Here is a 22979-nt window from a genome sequence, read left to right as displayed (position 1 = left end):
CTTCCGGGTTAGAGTCTCATTCCTTGAAAGCAGCAGCTCCAGCCTTTAGCTTAGTGCCGATGCTGTCTGTAATCCATGGCTTCTGGTTGGGGTATGTATGTACGGTCACTGTGGAGACGACACGGGAATCAGGAGGATGGAATTATGGTCAGATTTGCCAAATGGAGGGGAGGGAGAGCTTTGTATGCGTCTCTGTGTGTGGAGTAAAGGTGGTCCAGAGTTCTTTTCCCTCTGGTTGCACATTTAACATGATAATAGAAAGCTGGTTGAGAGAATGTCAAGAGTGTGCAAAGCTGTCATCAAGGCCAAAAGTGGCTACTTTGAAGAATCTCAAAAAATATTTGTATTTGTTGAACACTTTTTTGATTACTATTTGATTCCATATGTGTTCATAGTTTGTTTTCACTATTATTCTACAATGTAGAAAATAGTTTTAAAAAATAAAGAAAAACCCTGGAATGAGTAGGTGTGTCATCTTTTGAATGGTACTGTTTATTAAAAAATATGTTTTCGTTTTAAAAACAAACACGATGCAATGCTTGGATATGAGTTTGTTTTATCTATAATTTTGGCTGGTAAACAAAAACTATTTCAGTGAGGTATATTTCAGACTTTGCTTGTGATATTTGAATTTCACCATCTACATAGTTGTAATCATCTTTTAGCTTATCCTGCTAATTCATTCTTCAATGTAAAATGAATGTTTTCCTCTCTTTCTCACTCCCTCCCTCTTTCCCTTCACTCTTTCTGTCTTCAGGAGAAGAGGATAAGCTCCCTGGATGCAGCCAACTCTCGGCTAATGAGTGCCCTGACACAGGTGAAGGAGCGCTATAGCATGCAGAACCTGCGCAACGGCCTCTCGCCAACCAACCCCACAAAACTGTCGATCACTGAGAACGGAGAGTTCAAAAACAGCAGCTGCTGATTTAGTCAGACAGTGTGAGATGGTGTTATGGTCACACTCTCTCCATGCACACAGACCAATTACCTGTGGCTCTACAAGGAATGTCTAGATATTAATGTAAATAGCTTGTATCTTGCATTGGTTGTGTACAGAGATGATACTGAAAGACGTGTCTTTTGAAGACGTGAACAGGGGGATCAACTGTTGTCATGAAATAGCGAATTGTTGTTTTATAAATGACATTCCCATATGCAGACAAATGCAGTTTTAAATAGATTTGAAGTATTCTCTAATTAAGAGATTATATATTGAGTAGATGTACATATCAAAGGGGTTTGTTTCAATAAATAAGCACATAGTGAGCAGTTATAGCTCTAAAAACATAGTCATGATAGGAATGGAAGGGCAAAATAAACCAAAAAACGTTTTATGCACTGTTTTTCTAACCCTACTTTTTAAAAATATTTTTAACTTCTGTTTTTGTCGTCTTAACCTAGGGGTTGCATTGGTTTTGATTGTCTGATTTTGAGTATATTGGGACTGCTGCTTTTGCCCATTGTTAGCTGAAACCATAGGCCTTTGAGTTCAGGTTCTTACGGCCTACTGGATCTTCAAAACAAAGTGTCTGCTCACTCCCACCTTGCCACAGAATAGCAAATGTTATTTATTTCTGTACCTTCTACTGGCACGCCTTCAAGATCCCATGAGAAGATGTTCAACATGACAGCCCTCCTGACTTTGTACAATTTTCTATTTCATGTCAATAACTACTGTTTAAGAGTCTGTTTTCTGTTCTCACCCACCCAACCTCCCCCTAGGCACACACTTTTTTGTTGCACAAAAATCTATGAACTGGTGAATGTCAATGATAGCTTATGTCAGTTGTTGAACGTTGTTGAGAATAAAAACTGCCTGTAACATTGTGGATGTTTTGCATTCGTGACTTTAATATGGTTTGTAATTCAACTACTGCTGAAGCACATGCATATTTGCAGTGCTCGACTTGGGCAGTGCTTGTGCTACTGCTTGAGCTTCTGCAACGTACAAATACAAGTCGTACCAATTGTGTCATGTAACTAGCTAGCTGGTCATATCCATAATTCCCATGCAACATCCGTTAACGTTAGTACAGAAGCGTAATCTTCTAAACGAGCTAACATTTTTATCTATGTTTTGTGTATCTTTCAGCTAACGTTAGCCTAGCTGGCTAGCTAGGTTACGTATACCGTTTTTTTTGTCTGACCTAACTACATATGCATGCATTTTGATGTAGCCTGCGTCGAATAAATGAATATACGTTAACGGAGTCCTCACATCGGTGATATTGTTAGTCAAATAGCTAGCTAAAATAGCATGGGATTGGATTTTCTGGTGCCTTCATCAATGTGCCCATTCACACGTTTACCTGCACTCTCACTGGCTAGAATGGTCCCATCTGATCTCACTTCCCCTCTCGTCTGCCTTCCATATTTGAGAACACACATTTCCATTGTTAGAGCTGTCATAAGACTATCTTGTTAATATATTATTATTTGTAGGTCAGTCACGGCCAATTAACCCTGCTCCAACAGATATCCACAAATCCGCCATGGCAGACATCAAGAACTTCCTGTATGCTTGGTGTGGGAAGAAGAAACTTACACCCAGCTATGACATTCGAGCAGCTGGAAACAAAAACCGGCAGAAGTTTCTGCGTGAGGTCAGTTGTATTCTTTAAAATGTGTCTGCATCAGCAATGATCTGGTAAATAACATTCATATTTTGACCTTTTCCAAGGTTCTTATTGAGGGATTCAACTACACTGGAATGGGAAACTCCACCAATAAGAAGGATTCCCAGGCAAATGCTGCCAGAGACTTAGTCAATTATCTTGTCGGAGCTGGAGAAATGAATGCAGCTGAAGTCCAAGCCCTTGGGGTCAGCTATTAACATATTACACCTCATGCTTTTTTATCATTCAAGATAAAACATTTTGTCATGCACATGTGATGATAACGTATTAAAAATACTTTTCATATTTATAGGTAAGTGTACCTGACTTCAGTGAGCCTAGCTGTGGGGGAGCAGGGGGTGATAAAGGCAACGTCGGCTTTGGAAGTCTTCCTCCAAGTGCACCTCACCTGGTTGTGAAAGCTGAGAAAGGTATTGTTTTATTTTTTATTTAACTAGGGAAGTCAGTTAAGAACAAATTCTTATTTACAATGACGGCCTAGGAACAGTGGGTTAACCGCCTTGTTCAGGGGCAAAACGGCAGATTTTTACCTTGTCAGCTCTGGGATTCGGTTATTGGCCCAACGCTTTAACCACTAGGCTACTTGCTGCCCCACTAGCCTGACTTCACCAAGTCCTGTATAGTCTGTTTTGTGAACTCTCTTTATGTGGTGTCATTAACTCATGTTGATGTTTAACTGTTGCTTCAGCGAATGCACCTTCTGGACCATTCCCAAGTGTCACTGGTTTGGGATATTCGGGAGGTGATAGTGGAGGCAATTATTCTGGAGGTGCTGGAAACAGCAATGCTCCATGGGATCGTGGGGCCAATCTAAATGACTACTACTCAAAGAGAGATGAGCAAGAGGCACAGGCAGTAGGACCTGTCAATTCACAATATTTATAAAGCGTTGTGGTTTCATGTCTATCATTAGCTATGTTTATGCTGAATTACATGTAATAGGCAATGCATTTGTAGTAATTCATGTTCTTCACACATGTTGTATTTTAAACTTTGACATGTTTATTTTCCCCTTCAAGACTCTGGAGTCTGAGGAGGTAGATCTGAATGCAGGACTCCATGGCAACTGGACTTTAGAGAATGCCAAAGCCCGTCTGAACCAGTTTTTCCAGAAGGAGAAGAATCAAACCGATTACAAATACAGCCAAGTTGGGCCTGACCACAACAGGTCAGGTGGATATTTCAGCCTGGAAGTTGATCAGCTAGCCTGGTGGAACCAGCCTGAGCTATGGTGTACCAGGCTGGTTCCAATTGGCTAGTGATCAAATTGTATTTGTCACATGGCCGAATACAACAGGTGTTGCCCTTACAGTGCAATGCTTACTTACAAGCCCTTAACCAACAATGTAGTTTAAAGAAAATACCTAAAAAAGTAAGCGATAAGAATAACAAGTAATTAAAAGAGCTGCAGTAAATAACAATAGTGGGGCTATATAATAGTGGGTACCAGTACAATGTGCGGGGGCACCGGTGTCAAGGTAATTGAGGTAATATGTATATGTAGGTAAAGTTATTAAAGTGACTATGCACCTATAGTAACAGAGTAGTAGCAGCAGCGCGTGGGGGGCTTCCTCTGACACCGCCCGGCACAGAGGTTCTGGATGGCAGGAAGCCCGGCCCTCTGTAGTGCCTTGTGGTCTGAGGCCGAGCAGCCGCCACACCAGGCAACGATGCAACCCATCGGGATGCCTAGTTATTGAGATTTTCTATAGATTCATTTGTAACCTAGTTTATCAGGAATATTGCTCCAATGCATTCATGACAAACCAAAGAGCTGAGCCTTAGACATACATTAGTTATGTGGACTGTATGTTTTTCTGCTGGACTGCTATGGAGACAGAGCCCTCGTGGGTGTGCGGTTAACACCTGAGAGATCTCGGTGAAGGCATTTTGGAACTATTTATACTTCAACCATAGAGATTCTATAATCCAATAATTAGTTATTGGATATCTATGACCTCAACCAATACCTTGTACAATATTGATCCTATTTGAATTCAACTGGAATAAGTCATTCTTAATATAAAAAGAAGTGGACATGTGATGCCAGAATTCACAACCTTATACTTGTCAAGACATATGGTATCCTTTAGGCTGCACTAAAGTTGTCACATGGTTGCATCCACAATGGGGTACGGAATGGGCAGAGTATTGTGTGGTTTTGATTTATGGTGTTACTTGTTCCACTAGGGGTGGGACAGTCTGGCTGTGGTGATCAGGTTGATTGTTGATTGAAGTCTGACAGAAAAACATACTGGCTCCCTCAAGTTCTCATCAGAGTGGACAATGGACTTGTCAAGCTCCGAGGTCAGTTGGTCCAATGTTTGATACATGTTTTATCAACTCTAAAAGCATGACAGTTACACATCATTCTGAATTCAGATACACTAGGCTTAGTAACATTATGGATGATGGGATTTTTTCACTTCTACTTTAGGAGCTTTATTGCTGAGATGCAGTTGTTTGTTAGACAGCTTGGTAGAAGGAAGTACCGAGTTTTTCAGTCAACTCAAACTTAATTGTCTATCGGACGTAAACTGCTTTGTTTAAATGTTTGTAGATGAGTCTCAGAAATAATCGATATTACCAATTTCTGGAGAAAAATGTAAGCGATGACAAAATTGTTTAGTGCCTCTCTGGAGATGACAAGTATGACTTCACATGCCGAGTAAGAAATACATTTGAATTTGTTTTGTAGAGATAATTGCCCGCGAGCATGGCTCTAACAAGAAGCTGGCGGCCCAGTCCTCTGCGCTGTCTATCGTCCGTCAACTTTACCATCTGGGTGTCATTGAGCCTCATACTGACATGACTAAGAAGAAAGAGGGGGAAATTGTAAGTAACGTGTTTTTCTGCTGAAAAAAAAATAGTTTCACTTTTTGGAGTACATTTGTTTAATAATACGACGTCTACATGTTGTATGCTTTGTGTTTGTTCACCTTATTTCAACATCTGTCTCAAGATTACAACAAAGTATGCAGCAAGTCTTTTTTAACCCTAGGGTTGAACCTTGGTGTCTTCACAGTTGGAAGCTTTTGAGGTGAATGTGGTGGATGATCTGCAACATCAGCTAAAGAGTATTGCCCAAGAACTGGGTGTTGTAATTCCACCTCCAGTAAGTCTAATTTATATGATTACATTTATTAACCTTTATACAGTTTCAATTAGTATCTGACCTGTTGCACAGAAAAGCAAGGTACTGTATGTGATTGATTTGAGTATGACTTTGAATATGAGGATTGAGTTAAACATTTTGCCTGTCTCCCGCCACCTGATCCAAGTACCCCAGTGTCCCTAATCCAAGGGAAGATGGCTGTGTTTGGGCCCTCCCAGAGACAAACCTTGGCCGGGGTGGTGCCCTGGTCCCCCTCCGCAAGTTAACTGGAACCCCTGGACCAGCAGCAATATCGACGAGGGCCCACTAGCATTTGTGAGACAGACTTGTTTCTAGCTTTACATTTACTAAAAGAAATGCAACAATATATCTGTATTTTCTGTGGTTATTCTCTTCATTATGTGTCCTTACTTTCTCTAAAGTAAAGCAGTCTATTTTGTCATGGTAGACCTGCCATCCCATCTAAAAGTATCATTCCCATTTCCCCCTAGTGCACCCCAGAGCAAATCAGCGCTGACCTCCAACATGAGCTGACCTGTCAATTGGAACAAGATCAAAGCTTTCTGAAGGTGTTGTTGCCTTGACTTACTAGCTATTATCTTGATTTAGTGTTAAATTATGGTCTGTTATGTTTGACTGACATGCAAAAACTTGTCTCCTAGGTCATTGGGGAGTGAGATAGGCTTCCAGTGAAGAATTTTGAGAGGGGGAACATGTCTGCTGGTCAGGGTAACTCAGTGGTGATCATTCGAGGGGCGACTGGCTGTGGCAAAACCACCCAGGTTCCCCAGTACATCCTGGATCAGTTCATCAAGAGTGGGAGGGCGTCCGACTGTAACATTATTGTAACCCAGGTAAGACTCAAAATGAAATATGCATGGACTTCCTTGTTTGTGATAAGATAATGACTTTGTCTCCTTGGGACATTTTGGCAGTGTGTAAACGTTAAAAGACATTACAAACAGAAACACAGGTCCAGGACATGTTCTGTGACATGAATGTACATAGAATGTAAAAGTGCAGATGGCTTAATGACTGACTGCTTTATCACAGTGTCCTCCTTCCCTTCTTTCTCAGCCCCGGCGTATCAGTGCAGTGTCTGTTGCAGAGCTTGTTTCCTACGAGAGAGGAGAGAATGTCGGTAAGACCTGTGGGTACAGTGTCCGCTTTGAATCCATCCTCCCACGGCCCCATGCCAGCATCATGTTCTGCACTGTTGGTAAGTGTCTCTCATATCCTCATTTCTCATTCATACATTAGGTGTTTTTGTGTAGCTAATACAGCCTGGATGTAAGCATTGCAGAAGTAGGGCTGTCCCAGACAAAATAAAATCTTGGTCGACCAAGAGTGAAACATTTCTTGTGAAATGTTTAAACGTGTATTTTTCCATATACAGACACATCCTATGTGTTTTAATCAAATCAACTGTATGCACTGTTTGTCTGATGCTTTAAGCAAATTGTTTGATGAAATAATTAAAAAACACATGACTAGAGGGAGTCTGACCGCAATTGATTTGATTGTGCCGGGCCTGGCTCAGACAGCGAGTTACTGGGTGACTAAGCACCCATTTTTTTCTCTCTATTCCCTGCTGCAGCGACCATCACGATACACAAACCGTTTGTGTTCCTGAAGCTGCAACATAATTACAGCCATTTCTGACTGAAAAATACTGTTACCGAAATCCCTAATTTGTTGTTTTGGAAAAACATTCCCTATTCCCTCAAGCCTTGCTCTCTTTACATGACACATGTACGCATCTCATGCATGTGACCAATAGGGCCTGACCTTTTAGCCTTTCATAATTACATCAATAAATAGGTTATAACAAACTCTGAACACTGTAATACATGTGACAGAAAAATTGGATGCAGAGGACGTGACAAATAAACTCAAAACGGGGGAACGTTTACTGGTTGCTCAGGGGGTAAAGGGAAGTCAGATGTGTGGCATAAATTTGACTAGTTGTGGAAAGTACTGGAGAACAAGAAAGGTAAGGAGCAAACGCTTCGTGCATATTGTGTGTGCCAAACTGGTGCTGTTAGATTACAATATCATTTTCATGACCGTTTCGAACAATGTAAACAACACCAAATAAATTCTATGCATAACAGAGAGTCTGATGTAAAACCTTTTATTACAGCAAAGATCAAAAACAGTTGCATTCATTTGTGAATGCAATATCCGAAATGGAGCGCTTTTGCCCTATTTATTGTGTACACTAATTATTCAATGGTCGCTTTATTTTACTTTAAAACTAAAATTCTTGATTGCATTTCAAATCATGATTGACTCGTATGCTGTGTGATAACATGAATGAATAAAAGATTGATTGATACAGTAGCCTATATAATTGAAATATAGGTCTAAGTAAGTTACGGTATTAAGACTAAACTGGACGTGCTCTGAGGCCTACAGCTCGATGGTTATACAAGGCTGCTATACTAAGCTTACTAATGATAATAACATTACTTATTATTATAATGATGATAATAATAGCAATATTAACAAGAAGTAGATCAAGGAAATACTAGGGTTATTATTTTATATATATATATATTTTTTTTTTTAATGTTTTTTTGGAACAGTGTAAACAACACTAAATCAATTAAAAATAATACCAGAGAATTAAGTTGGTTTCCTCTCTCCTCACTTTTCTTACGTAATATAACCATATACAATTTCAGTAGCACATGTTTTAGACTGATGGACTGTACCATCCCCATGGTTACACAATGGATCAGTCCACTCAGATGGGCACGAATCAGACAGGTGTCTTGAACACCATGATCTTTTTATTTTCTTTTTTTTGCTCATACTCGACTAAAGAACACTAAGAAACAGCCTATCCACCAAACAATTGATCATTCGACTAAATGAGGTCGGCCCTAAGCAGAAGACATATTGAATTGTTTTGATATTGTCATGTTAATATACAGTGCCTTCGGTAAGTATTCAAATCCTTGACTTTTTCCACATTTTGTTACGTTACAACCTTATTCTACAAGGGATTAAATCGTTTTTCCCCATCAATCTATGCACAATACCCCATAATGACAAAGCAAAAAAAGGTTTTTAGAAATAAAAAAAAATGGAAATATACATTTACTTAAGTATTCAGACCCTTTACTCAGTATGTTGTTGATACACCTTCGGCAGCGATTACAGCCTCGAGTCTTCTTGCGTATGACGCTACAAGCTTGGCACACCTGTATTTGGTGATTTTCTCCCATTTATCTCTGCAGATCCTCTTAAGCTCTGTCAGGTGGATGGGGAGCATCGCTGCACAGCTGTTTTCTGTTCTTTCAAGAGATATTTGGTCGGGTTCAAGTCTGGGCTCTGGCTAGGCAACTCAAGGACATTCAGAGACTTGTCCCGAAGCCACTCCGGCGTTGTCTTGGCTGTGTGCTTAGGGTCATTGTCCTGTTGGAAGGTGAACCTTCGCCACAATCTGAGGTCCTGAGCGCTCTGGAGGAGGTTTTCATCAAGGATCTTTCTGTACTTTGCGCCGTTCATCTTTGCCTCGATCCTGACTAGTCTCCCAGTCCCTGCCGCTGAAAAACATCCCCACAGCATGATGCTGCCACTTCCATGCCTCACCGTAGGTATGGCGCCAGGTTTCCTTCAGACGTGACGCTTGGCGTTCAGGCCAAAGAGTTCCATCTTGGTTTCATCAGACCAGATAATCTTGTTTCTCATGTTCTGAGTCTGCCTTTTGGCAAACTCCAAGTGGGCAGTCATGTGCCTTTTACTGAGGAGTGGCTTATGTGGGGCGCCAGGGTAGCCTAGTGGTTAGAGCGTTGGACTAGTAACCGGAAGGTTGCAAGTTCAAATCCCCGAGCTGACAAGGTACAAATCTGTCGTTCTGCCCCTGAACAGGCAGTTCCTAGGCCGTCATTGAAAATAAGAATTTGTTCTTAACTAACTTGCCTAGTTAAATAAAGGTTTAAAAAAAATGTCTGGCCACTCTACCATAAAGGCCTGATTGCTGGAGTGCTACAAAGATGGAAGGTCCTCCCATCTCCACAAAGGAACTCTAGAGCTCTGTCAGAGTGAGCATCAGGTTCTTGGCCTCCCTCCCTTCTCCCCCGATTGCTCAGTTTGGCCAGGCGGACAGCTGGCCAGTTAACAATGATGTTCTTGGAGACTTTCAATGCTGCAGGGCCCCGATCTGTGCCTCGATACAATCCTGTATCGAAGCTCTACGGACATTTCCTTCGACCTCATGGGGCAGTTGGTTTTTGCTCTGACATGCACTGTCAAGTGTGCCTTTCCAAATCATGTCCAATCAATGTAATTTTCTACAGGTGGACTCCAATGAAGTTGTAGAAACATCTCAAGGATGATCAATGGAAACAGGATGCACCTGGGCTCCATTTCAAGTCTCATAGCAAAGGGTCTAAATTCTTATGTAAATGAGGTGTTTTTGTTTTTTTATAAATTTGCTAACATTTCTAAAAATCTGTTTTTGGTTTGTCATTATGTGGCATTGTGTGTAGATTGCGTAGTTTTTATTTAATCCATTTTAGAATAAGGCTGTAATTTAACAAAGTGTGCAAAAAGGGCTGTCTGAATACTTTCCGAAGGCGCTGTATAGCGTAAATTGATCTGTATTGATCTATTTCTAGGTGTGTTATTGCGGAAGCTGGAAACAGGTATTCGTGGGATCAGCCATGTGATTGTGGATGAAATCCACGAGAGAGACCTCAATGTGCGTATAGCTGATGATCACCCAAATCAGAATCCGTAGGGGCAGTTATACAGATTGAGCCTAGCCCTGGACTAAAAAGTTGACTAAATGGAGAATCTACATTGATAATTCTTTGTAGTCCAGGACTAGACTTGATCTGTGTCTGGGAAATCAGCCCTCGATGTACTATATATAGAGTAACTGTTTACTTTTCACAGACTGACTTCCTCACGTGGTGCTGAAGGATGTGGTCCAGACATACCCAGAAGTGCGCATCATACTCATGTCTGCCACCATCGAAACCACCATGTTCAGAGAGTACTATTTCAACTGCCCCGTCATCGAGGTGTTTGGCCGCACATTCCCAGTACAATGTAGGAGAGCTCAGTCAAATGGAGCTTGCACACTTTCTTAAATCAATTTAACCTTTTATATGATCTAGTTTATGGGCTCGTAATGGACAGGTCTAAGGTGTTTCTAGCAAAGTTTCAATCTTTTCCAGAGTACTTTTTAGAAGATTGCATTCAGATGACTCATTTTATTCCTCCTCCGAATGATAGAAAGAGGAAGGAGGAGATGAAGATTGGATAATAATTTGTCCAATTTTCACCCCAGAGACAAAGCGCTCCATGGCCCAGATGAATGAGAAGGAGACTCCCTTTGGGCTGGTGGAGGCCCTGCTGAAGTACATTGAGACCCTCCAGGTGGCCGGGGCCGTGCTCGTCTTCCTGCCCGGCTGGAACCTCATCTACTCCATGCAGAAACACCTGGAGATGAACCCACACTTTGGTGTGTATTCTCGCTACTAGTCCCTTGTTCTACCAGTAAAAATGCTATTGGTCAAGCTATTTGTATTAATATCAACAAATGCATCGTCATTTTAGTCTCAAATCTCCCGTTTTTCTGCCATATTGGTCCTAATTGTAATGATAACAGTATATTGACTTGTTATTAATTTGGTTTCACCCAGGAAGTCAACGGTACCTGATTCTACTGCTCCACTCTCAGATCCCCAGAGAGGAGCAAAGAAGTGTATTTGAGCCTGTGCCTGAAAACATCACCATGGTCAGTCAGTCAGGCGTCCTAGGGTTTTTCCTGTATTGGTGTTTAATGTTGCTTATGTGTTCTTTATTTTTGATGTTATTAATATTTTATCCTTTTCAGGTGATCTTGTCAACAAACATCGCAGAGACCATTATTACCATCAATGATGTAGTATACGTCATCAACTCTTGCAAGTAAGTGCTTCTCACTTGATATACTGTACTTTGTGATCTGCTTTAATTAGATAAATTTTCATTGTATTGTATGGGAGTGTAGCTACTAATGACTAGGGTTGAATGGTGGAAACCGGGTTACCGGAATTTACTGCCCTAGACCACTCCCCTTTCCCGGGATAAATAACTTGAATATCGTTGCTGTAAATCAGTGCACGCGTGAGCACTCTCTCGCAGTCTTGCTTTATTTACTCAATTCAAATTGCATCCGAAATAGATAATCCTGTTCTAGATTATGTATGTATGTGTGTATACAGTGGGGCAAAAAAGTATTTAGTCAGCCACCAATTGTGCAAGTTCTCCCACTTAAAAAGATGAGAGAGGCCTGTAATTTTCATCATAGGTACACTTCAACTATGACAGACAACATGAGAAAAACAAATCCAGAAAATCACATTGTAGGATTTTTAATGAATTTATTTGCAAATTATGGTGGAAAATAAGTATTTGGTCAATAACAAAAGTTTATCTCAATACTTTGTTATATACCCTTTGTTGGCAATGACAAAGGTCAAATGTTTTCTGTGAGTCTTCACAAGGTTTTCACACACTGTTGTTGGTATTTTGGCCCATTCCTCCATGCAGATCTCCTCTAGAGCAGTGATGTTTTGGGGCTGTTGCTGGGCAACACGGACTTTCAACTCCCTCCAAAGATTTTCTATGGGGTTGAGATCTGGAGACTGGCTAGGCCACTCCAGGACCTTGAAATGCTTCTTACAAAGCCACTCCTTCATTGCCCGTGCGGTGTGTTTGGGATTATTGTCATGCTGAAAGACCCAGTCACGTTTCATCTTCAATGCCCTTGCTGATGGAAGGAGGTTTTCACTCAAAATCTCACGATACATGGCCCCATTCATTCTTTCCTTTACACGGATCAATCTTCCTGGTCCCTTTGCAGAAAAACAGCCCCAAAGTATGATGTTTCCACCCCCATGCTTCACAGTAGGTATGGTGTTATTTGGATGCAACTCAGCATTCTTTGTCCTCCAAACACGACGAGTTGAGTTTTTACCAAAAAGTGATATTTTGGTTTCATCTGACCATATGACATTCTCCCAATCTTCTTCTGGATCATCCATATGCTCTCTAGCAAACTTCAGACAGGCCTGGACATGTACTGGCTTAAGCAGGGGGACACGTCTGGCACTGTAGGATTTGAGTCCCTGGCGGCGTAGTGTGTTACTGATGGTAGGCTGTGTTACTTTGGTCCCAGCTCTCTGCAGGTCATTCACTAGGTCCCCCCGTGTGGTTCTGGGATTTTTGCTCACTGTTCTTGTGATCATTTTGACCCCACGGGGTGAGATCTTGCGTGGAGCCCCAGATCAAGGGAGATTATCAGTGGTCTTGTATGTCTTCCATTTCCTAATAATTGCTCCCACAGTTGATTTCTTCAAACCAAGCTGCTTACCTATTGCAGATTCAGTCTTCCCAGCCTGGTGCAGGTCTACAATTTTGTTTCTGGTGTCCTTTGACAGCTCTTTGGTCTTGGCCATAGTGGAGTTTGGAGTGTGACTGTTTGAGGTTGTGGACAGGTGTCTTTTATACTGATAACAAGTTCAAACAGGTGCCATTAATACAGGTAACGAGTGGAGGACAGAGGAGCCTCTTAAAGAAGTTACAGGTCTGTGAGAGCCAGAAATCTTGCTTGTTTGTAGGTGACCAAATACTTATTTATTGCAAATAAATTCATTAAAAATCCTACAATGTTATTTTCAGGATCTATTTTTTCTCATTTTGTCTGTCATAGTTGAAGTGTACCTATGATGAAAATTACAGGCCTCTCTCATCTTTTTAAGTGGAAGAACTTGCACAATTGGTGGCTGACAATACTTTTTTCCCCCACTGTACGTACGTACATACATACATACATACATACATACATACGTACATACATACATTTTGGGCATACCTACTCATCCAAGGTTTTTCTTTATCTCTACTATTTTACACGTTGTAGAATAATAGTGAAGACATCAAAACAATGAAAAAACACATACGGAATCATGTTGTAACAAAAAATTGTTAAACAAATCAAAATATATTTTAGATTCTTCAAAGTAGCCACCCTTTGCCTTGATGGCAGCTTTGCACACTCTTGGCATTCTCTCAACCAGCTTCATGAGGAATACTTTTCCAACAGTCTTGAAGGAGTTCCCACATATGCTGAGCATTTGTTCGCTGCATTTCCTTCACGTTGCAGTCCAACTCATCCCAAACCATCTCAATCGGGTTGAGGTCAGGTGAGGTCATCTGGTCATCTGATGCAGCACTCCATCACTCTCCTTGGTCAAATAGCACTTACACATCCTGGAGGTGTGCTGGGTCATTGTCCTGTTGAAAAACAAATGATAGTCCCACTAAGTGCAAACGAAATGGGATGGTGTATAGCTGCAGAATGCTGTGGTAGCCATGCTGGTTAAGTGTGCCTTGAATTCTAAATAAACCACAGGCAGTGTCACCAGCAAAGCTACCCCACACCGTCACACCTCCTCCATGCATTACGGTGGGAACCACACATTTGAAGATCATCCATTCACCTACTCTGAGTCTCACAATGACACAGCAGTTGGAACCAAAAATCTCAAATTTGGACTCATCAGACCAAAGAACAGATTTCCACCGGTCTAATGTCCAATGCTCATGTTTCTTGGCCCAAGCAAGTCTTTCCTCTGATTGGTGTCCTTTAATAGTGGTTTCTTTGCAGCAGTTCGACCATGAAGGCCTGATTCACGCAGTCTCCTCTGAACAGTTGATGTTAAGATGTGTCTGTTACTTGAGCTCTGTGACGCATTTATTTGGGATGCAATTTCTGAGGCTGGTAACTAATGAACTTATCCTCTGCAGCAAGGTAACTTTGTATCTTCCTTTCCTGTGGCCGTCCTCATGAGAGCCAGTTTCATCAGCGCTTGATGGTTTTTGCGACCACACTTGAAGAGACTTTCAAAGTTCTTGACATTTTCAGGATTGACTGACCTTCACGTCTTAAAGTAATGATGGACTGTCGTTTCTCTTTGCTTAGTTGAACTATTCTTGCCATAATATGGTCTTGGTCTTTTACCAAACAGGGCTATCTTCTGTATACCACCCCAACACAAGTGATTGGCTCAAACGCATTAAGAAGGAAAGAAACTCCACAAATTAACTTTGAACAAAGCACACCTGTTAAGCTGGTTGAGAGAATCCCAAGAGTGTGCAAAGCTGTCATCAAGGCAAAGGGTGGCTACTTTGAATAATCTCAAATATATTTTGATTTGTTTAACAATTTTTTTGGTTACTACACTATTCCATATGTGTTAGTTCATGGTTTTGATGTCTTCACTATTATTATACAATGTACAAAATTTAGAAAACCCTGGAATGAGTAGGTATGTATAAACTTTTGACTGGTACTGTATTTCAAAATGAAAATCAAATTTACTAGCCTAACTTTGTAGGCCGCATGTGCTGCACCAGAATCACATGTTCTCTCCCTCCTTTGTCAAGGTTTGAACGTTGTGCATATTACAGTCCATATAATACATTACAGTAATCCAGTTCCCACTCAAAAGGATTAACCTACTGGAGCTAGTTTCAGTTATTTACCCAAGACGGCATATACAGTGCCTACGGAAAGTATTCAGACCCATTTACTTTTTCCACGTTTTGTTTCGTTACAGCCTTACTCTAAAATTGGTTAAATAAATGTTTTCCCTCAATCTACACACAATACTCCATAATGACAGAGCGAAAAATTGCACACAAAAAACGAACTCTTATTTACGTAAGTATTCAGACCCTTTACTATGAAACTTGCAATGGAGTTCAGGTGCATCCTGTTTCCAATGATCATTTATGAGATGTTTCTACAACTTTATTGGAGTCCACCTGTGGTAAATTCAATTGATTGGACATACACCTGTCTATATAAGGTCCCACAGTTGACAGTGCATGTCAGAGCAAAAACCAAGCCAGGAGGTTGAAGGAATTGTCCGTGGAGCTCAGAGACAGGATTGTGACGAGGCACAGATCTGGGGAAGAGTACCCAAAAACTTCTGCAGCATTGAAGGTCCCCAAGAACACAGTGGCCTCAATCATTCTTAAATGGAAGAAGTTTGGAACCACCAAGACTTCCTAGAGCTGGCCACACTGAGCAATCGGGTGAGAAGAGCCTTGGTCAGGGAGGTGGCCAAGTACCCGATGGGAGAACCATCTCTGCAGCACTCCACCAATCAGGCCTTTATGGTAGAGTGGACAGACAGAAGCCACTCCTCAGTAAAAGGCACACGACAGCCAGATTGGCGTTTGCCGAACTGGGACGAATTTTCAACCTTCCAAACTGGACAACGACGCTAAGCACACAGCCAAGACAACGCAGGAGTGGCTTTGGGACAAGTCTCTCAATGTCCTTGAGTGGCCCAGCCAGAGCCCAGACTTGAACCCAATCAAACATGTCTGGAGAGACCTCCCCATCTAACCTGACAGCTTGAGAGGATCTGAAGGGTCTGAATACCTATGTAAGTGTGAAAAAATACTGTTTTTGCTTTGTAGTTAAGGGGTATTGTGTGTAGATTGATGTGGAAAAAAAATACTATTTAATAAATTTTAGAATATTGCTGTAACAAAATGTGGAAAAGGTTAAGGGGTCTGAATAGTTTTCCAAATGCACTGTAATTAGCTACGCTTATGGGATTTTATTTTTCTGTTGTGCGTAATGTGCAGTAGTGTGTGTGTGTGTGTGTGTGTGTGTGTGTCAGTCAGATAACAGCACAATCATTTGGTATTTTTTGGGCTTGGGCTCATTAAATATATTTAATGTATGGCTCAGTTAGTGTCAGGCTTAAATTTTCTCTCAAAGCTCTAACAACCTCCAGACCCAGGCCAATTTTATACGCTTTATAATGCTTTTGAATGACACTTCCGGTTTTGGTAGGAAATACCGGGTTACCTGGGAGAAAAGTGATTTATTCTCGGGATGGAACGTTTGTAAAATACCTGCAAAATATTAAACCCTACGAATGACCACCCATGATGGTGTGTTTTCTCTCAGGCAGAAAGTGACACTGTTCACGTCTCACAACAACATGACCAACTACGCCATGGTCTGGGGCTCTGTTTTATCTGTGTAGCAGAGCACACTTTGACAAGTACGTCTCTGCACCGCAACCTTCATTGAATTGAAGAGATGCCAAACAGCTGGGCCTGTATTCAAAAAGCCTCTCAGAGTAGGATCGCTGATCTCGGATCAGGTCCCCCCTTCCATGTAACATATTAATTATGAAATAAAAGGCTAAACCGATCAGCACTACAACTCTGAGCTGCTTTATGGATATGGGCCCTGTTTATTCACTCTTACCCTTACTTGTATGTCAAACTATGAGTTGGATTTGAAAAACACAAGTGAAGAATGTATGCCTCTGCTTCTGTGCTTACCCTTTTCTTCATTCCAGACTGGAGACCCATATGACCCCTGAGATATTCCGTACTCCTCTCCATGAGGTAGCCCTGAGCATCAAGCTGCTGAGACTAGGATCCATTGGCCATTTCCTTTCCAAGGCCATCGAGCCCCCTCCCCTGGACGCGGTTATCGAGGCAGAACACACACTGAGAGGTTAGTATTTTAGCTTTGACCTTAAAGCTAGAACCCTTAGTAGTTACATCCATTTTTGGACTGATAAATGAATGTATATTAAACACATTGATTCTTACAGAATAAAACTATAATGTTGACATGGATGGTCAGTCCTTGCATCCATAGCTCTGTCTATGAATTTGAGTGGTTACATTTCTCCAGGCCCATCCATCAGCTTTATGCCAACAGAGGTGGGGTAACCGCTTTATTGTTTCTATTGAGGTTCTAGCTTTAATAGATTTAGTTTTTTCCTCGAGTTCTAAATGAGGCCCATTGTGGTAAGTATTACCAACAACCTTGAATAGTGTTGGCATTTACGGTTCTTCAGTATTTTTCCTCTAGAACTGGATGCCTTGGACACTAATGACGAGTTGACTCCACTTGGTCGGATCCTTGCAAAGCTTCTAATCGAGCCACGGCTGGGAAAGATGATGATTATGCGCTGCATTTTCAAGTGAGTGCTGCATCAGAAGTAATGCATGAATTTAGTAAAAATCCTTCCCTAAGATACTATTCACTATTGACAAATCGCTATACACATGCACTGTTTTGATTCCAATGAGAAATGGTTTCAGTAGTAGGTGCTTTCTCTGCTGTGCGTTCTAGTGTTTGGAGATGCAGTGTGCACCATCTCCGCAGCGTCATGCTTCCCAGAGCCCTTCATCAACGATGGCAAGCGCTTGCGCTACGTGCACCGTAACTTTGCTGGCACCCGCTTCTCAGACCACGTGGCACTGCTGTCAGTCTTCCAGGCTTGGGACGAGGTGAGTCCTGGCTTCATAGAAACATGCAACATGTACATCTAGAAAACAACCAATCCGCTCTTATGGATTAGAATGAAATGCTCCTATTCTCTCTCACTGCCTGGAAAATGAAGGTTAGAAAGGCTTGTTAACTTCATTGTAGAATTTGGAGGTGAGGATGCGGAGTGCAGATTCTGTGAACACGAAGCTCAACATGTCCACACTGAGGATGACCTGGGAGGCCAAAGTGCAGCTGAAGGAGAGCCTCATCAACTCTGGCTTCCCTGAGGGTAAATTGTCTGTCTCAAATGCCCTATGGATCCTGGGAAAAAGTAGTGTACTTTATTGGGAATAGGGTGCTATGTGAGCACATTTGAAATAGTTTACTGTTTTTTGTCTTTTTCTAAGAGTGTTTGATGACACAGATGTTCAACAACGTTGGACCTGACCGCAACCTTGACGTGGTCATCTCTCTCCTGACATACGGCTCCTATCCCAACGTGTGCTACCACAAGGAGAAGAGGAAGATTCTCACCACTGAGGGGCGCAATGCCCTCATCCATAAATGCTCTATCAACTGCCCCTTCAGCAGCCAGGACATGACCTACCCATCACCGTTCTTTGTCTTTAGCGAAAAGGTAGGATCTCAAATTAGAAGTTGTCAATGTCTACATAATATGAATATACTGGTGTGTCATAGGTTTACTATGCTATAGGTTGTGTACCGGTTATTTAGGCGCTTAAATGTGAGCTAACGGGGTCACTCTGTCAGTGTTCGATGACAATTTATGATTGTAAATTGGTGTACAATTCAGTCTGACTGCACCAACCAGTTAACACTACTACTACAGTTCATGACCACTCGTCTTTTGTTTTCCACCAGATCCGGACTCGAATGACACTAGTCAGCCCACTCCAGCTGATCTTATTTGCCGCCAAGAAAATCACATCAAACGGGGAAATCATTGAGCTGGATGATTGGTGAGTGTAGCTACCATCTTTAAAGTGGTGCAATAGTGGAAACATGTTTTTTCCTGCATATTTACTTAGAATACTAAAAAGGGTTTTAGATTAAGCATAAATTGTGGGGTCAAGCAAATAAAACCACCATCGGTATTTACAGGATCAAACTGAAGATACCTCATGACGTGGCTGGTTGCATAGCTGCATTGAGGGCTGGAATGGAGGCCCTTGTTGTGGAAGTCATCAAAGACCCTGAGTACATCAGACAGCTGGACCCCACAAACGAGCGCATGCTCAACATCATCCGCCAAATCTCCAAGCCCTCCGCATCCGGGCTTAACCTCAAGGTCAACAATCTACAGTAAGATCAACACGACTGACTTCTCAGCTCAGGGTAGTAGGAAAATATCGAGATCATGTCCCAAATGGCACCCTTTTCACAACAGTGCACTACTTTTGACCAAAGCTCTAGCAGCCATAGTCTGATAAACATGACATACCATACATACTTGTAGTGGCATTATTGGATTAGTTTATTCTGTGTAGGTTATCAACATTTGTGCACAGTATGATCTACTCCACTCAGTGAGTAGTAGCATAGCATATTACTTTTTTCAGTAGTGAAATACAGTGGGGCAAAAAAGTATTTAGTCAGCCACCAATTGTGCAAGTTCTCCCACTTAAAAAAATGAGAGGCCTGTAATTTTCATCATAGGTACACTTCAACTATGACAGACAAAATGAGAAAAAAAATCCAGAAAATCACATTGTAGGATTTTTTATGAATTTATTTGCAAATTATGGTGGAAAATAAGTATTTGGTCACCTACAAACAAGCAAGATTTCTGGATTTCTGAACTTGTTATCAGTATAAAAGACACCTGTCCAGAACCTCAAACAGTCACACTCCAAACTCCACTATGGCCAAGACCAAAGAGCTGTCAAAGGACACCAGAAACAAAATTGTAGACCTGCACCAGGCTGGGAAGACTGAATCTGCAATAGGTAAGCAGCTTGGTTTGAAGAAATCAACTGTGGGAGCAATTATTAGGAAATGGAAGACATACAAGACCACTGATAATCTCCCTTGATCTGGGGCTCCACGCAAGATCTCACCCCGTGGGGTCAAAATGATCACAAGAACAGTGAGCAAAAATCCCAGAACCACACGGGGGGACCTAGTGAATGACCTGCAGAGAGCTGGGACCAAAGTAACACAGCCTACCATCAGTAACACACTACGCCGCCAGGGACTCAAATCCTACAGTGCCAGACATGTCCCCCTGCTTAAGCCAGTACATGTCCAGGCCCGTCTAAAGTTTGCTAGAGAGCATTTGGATGATCCAGAAGAAGATTGGGAGAATGTCATATGGTCAGATGAAACCAAAATATAACTTTTTGGTAAAAACTCGTCGTGTTTGGAGGACAAAGAATGCTGAGTTGCATCCAAAGAACACCATACCTACTGTGAAGCATGGGGGTGGAAACATCATGCTTTGGGGCTGTTTCTCTGCAAAGGGACCAGGACGACTGATCCGTGTAAAGGAAAGAATGAATGGGGCCATGTATCGTGAGATTTTGAGTGAAAACCTCCTTCCATCAGCAAGGGCATTGAAGATGAAACGTGACTGGGTCTTTCAGCATGACAATGATCCCAAACACACTGCCCGGGCAATGAAGGAGTGGCTTCGTAAGAAGCATTTCAAGGTCCTGGAGTGGCCTAGCCAGTCTCCAGATCTCAACCCCATAGAAAATCTTTGGAGGGAGTTGAAATCCGTGTTGCCCAGCAACAGCCCCAAAACATCACTGCTCTAGAGGAGATTTGCATGGAGGAATGGGCCAAAATACCAGCAACAGTGTGTGAAAACCTTGTGAGGACTTACAGAAAACGTTTGACCTCTGTCATTGCCGACAAAGGGTATATAACAAAGTATTGAGATAAACTTTTGTTATTGACCAAATACTTATTTTCCACCATAATTTGCAAATAAATTCATTAAAAATCCTACAATGTGATTTTCTGGATTTGTTTTTTCTCATGTTGTCTGTCATACTTGAAGTGTACCTATGATGAAAATTACAGGCCTCTCTCATCTTTTTAAGTGGGAGAACTTGCACAATTGGTGGCTGACTAAATACTTTTTTGCCCCACTGTATGTCTGTTTTGAAAACCAAATACAGCTGGTTTACATATTTTTCTGTCTTTATCAGTTTTGGCGTTGGTCCACGTCCTCCTAAAATGGGCAGGTTTGATGGAAGTGGAGGAGGGGTACAGAGGAGGAGGAAGTAACAGAGGAAGCGGTGGCGGAGTGTAGGTGGTGGATACAGGGGGTGTCAGGGATAATAGAGCAGGTACATGTTTGGATGTTGTATATAAAAATGCATAATATGATGTTTGTTTATTTGACTGTAATATTAGAAAAATGTCTACGGATGTTTTTGTTTTAGTTGTGCATTGTGTGACACCCCACCACCACCACTTTGAAGTCAAGGTTATTGGCCCACATATAATAATTTAACAATTTTAAGTCTTTGTTATATAGATCATCCATTCTCTGTATTATCTCTTAGACTGACTCATTGGATTAGTTAGCGTTAAATATTTAATTTCATGAGCTTCATTTTGTCAGTGATTTATAACTTAAAGATGATCATTAAAGAAATCAATTCAATAAAATACTTTTCTCCAACACCGCCAGATTTCCTTTGCATTTACTCTGAAGGCACAAAAAGGAGCACCATTTTGAAAAAAACATTTAATGAATTGTTCATATAAAGTGCACGTTTATGGGGCCAGTGCATAAAGAAAGCTTTTAACTTTACATTGAAATGGATTTGAACGCAAGAAAAATAATCGACTTAAGTAGTAACAGCTGTTACATGGCAAGATACGGAGCAAACGGCTACATTCAACAGTGAATTGTCTGTCAAAGGTCTGGTTACTTCAACTTGTTTTAACCATTGTGTACAACACATTTACGCTGCAATCCTAGACTCAGGAATCCACCCACATTTTGTGCAGCAAGCCTACATCGCCCTTTGTGTTGTACTCCAGTTTGTTGGTGGTGATCTCCAAGCTGAGTTTCTGCAGGGCCTTGGAAAGATGATCTGTCTTGTTCTTGTCCCCACTGGCTGTCTGCTCCAGGTCCTCACTCACTTTGTACAGATTGTCAGGAACAAGAATGGTCACGCCATACCCGTGGTTATCATGACTGTGGTTGTTGGTGAGCTTCAGTTGGGGCTGAGGGAGAAGCTGAATAGAAAGAACATTTCATGTTACTGATCAATTCTTGGTTTTCTACTTGAGTCGACATGAGTGAGGTTGTACACTATTTTCACTGAGGTGAAGCTTACAGCGTACACCTATTTTAAATTAGGTCTGCTTTACTATGCCACATTTATTACACTTACTACAACACTATCACAGATGATCATGCTGCTGACAATCTAGGGTTCCTCCTAGCTTTAGTTGATTAATTTCCCCAGAATCACCACTTTCCCAAGAGAGTAAGCGGAGATGAGAGAGATTTTACTGCACCCAAAATCTGTCCACAAAAACAGACCCACGAAGTGAGGATTTTTTTGTATGGAGGTCAATGAGTGTTAAACTGTAATTACCAATTTGCTGAGTAAAGCTTACTTGATCAAATAGAAGTTCCATAATGGTTAGGTTGTTACGAATGCACTGATAAAAGTGGACGCACATGGCATTTTGATAACTTTGAAAAAAAAAAAATATATAGGCGTTGTGCATGTTGTCATAGCGGACATCATGTATATAACCTGTTTTAGCATGGACATTGTCAGCGAGGACTTCCATAATTTAAAAGTAGTAAACTGAGTCGGGATTCCTATGAGTTGGGAGCAATCAGCCAATGAAGAAAATTGACAGCTTCAAAATTGAGATAGCCTCAATGGCACTGCCCATGCTATCAACGATTGCTATA

At 41.4% G+C, this 22979-nt stretch overlaps 1 protein-coding gene and 1 pseudogene across 7 annotated transcripts in view; both read left to right on the top strand.

The window, feature by feature from the left end:
• The window catches only part of LOC110530304 (ras GTPase-activating protein nGAP), an 89493-nt gene extending 87664 nt beyond the window's left edge, over positions 1 to 1829 (top strand). For all 7 annotated transcript variants that reach the window (XM_036985931.1, XM_036985930.1, XM_036985927.1 and 4 more), the window contains one exon: positions 758 to 1829. In XM_036985931.1, the coding sequence (XP_036841826.1) occupies positions 758 to 925 (168 nt within the window). In that variant the 3' untranslated portion in view covers positions 926 to 1829. The remainder of the gene's footprint in view (positions 1 to 757) is intronic.
• A 567-nt stretch (positions 1830 to 2396) lies between these two features.
• Positions 2397 to 21722, top strand: LOC110530961 (annotated as a pseudogene).
• Positions 21723 to 22979: the final 1257 nt, after the last annotated feature.

The sequence above is a fragment of the Oncorhynchus mykiss genome, chromosome 8 (genome assembly GCF_013265735.2).
Source record: "Oncorhynchus mykiss isolate Arlee chromosome 8, USDA_OmykA_1.1, whole genome shotgun sequence".
Classification (NCBI taxonomy): domain Eukaryota; kingdom Metazoa; phylum Chordata; class Actinopteri; order Salmoniformes; family Salmonidae; genus Oncorhynchus; species Oncorhynchus mykiss.
The sequence above is the reverse complement of the archived record's forward strand: the minus strand, read 5'-3'. Positions and strand labels throughout refer to the sequence as shown.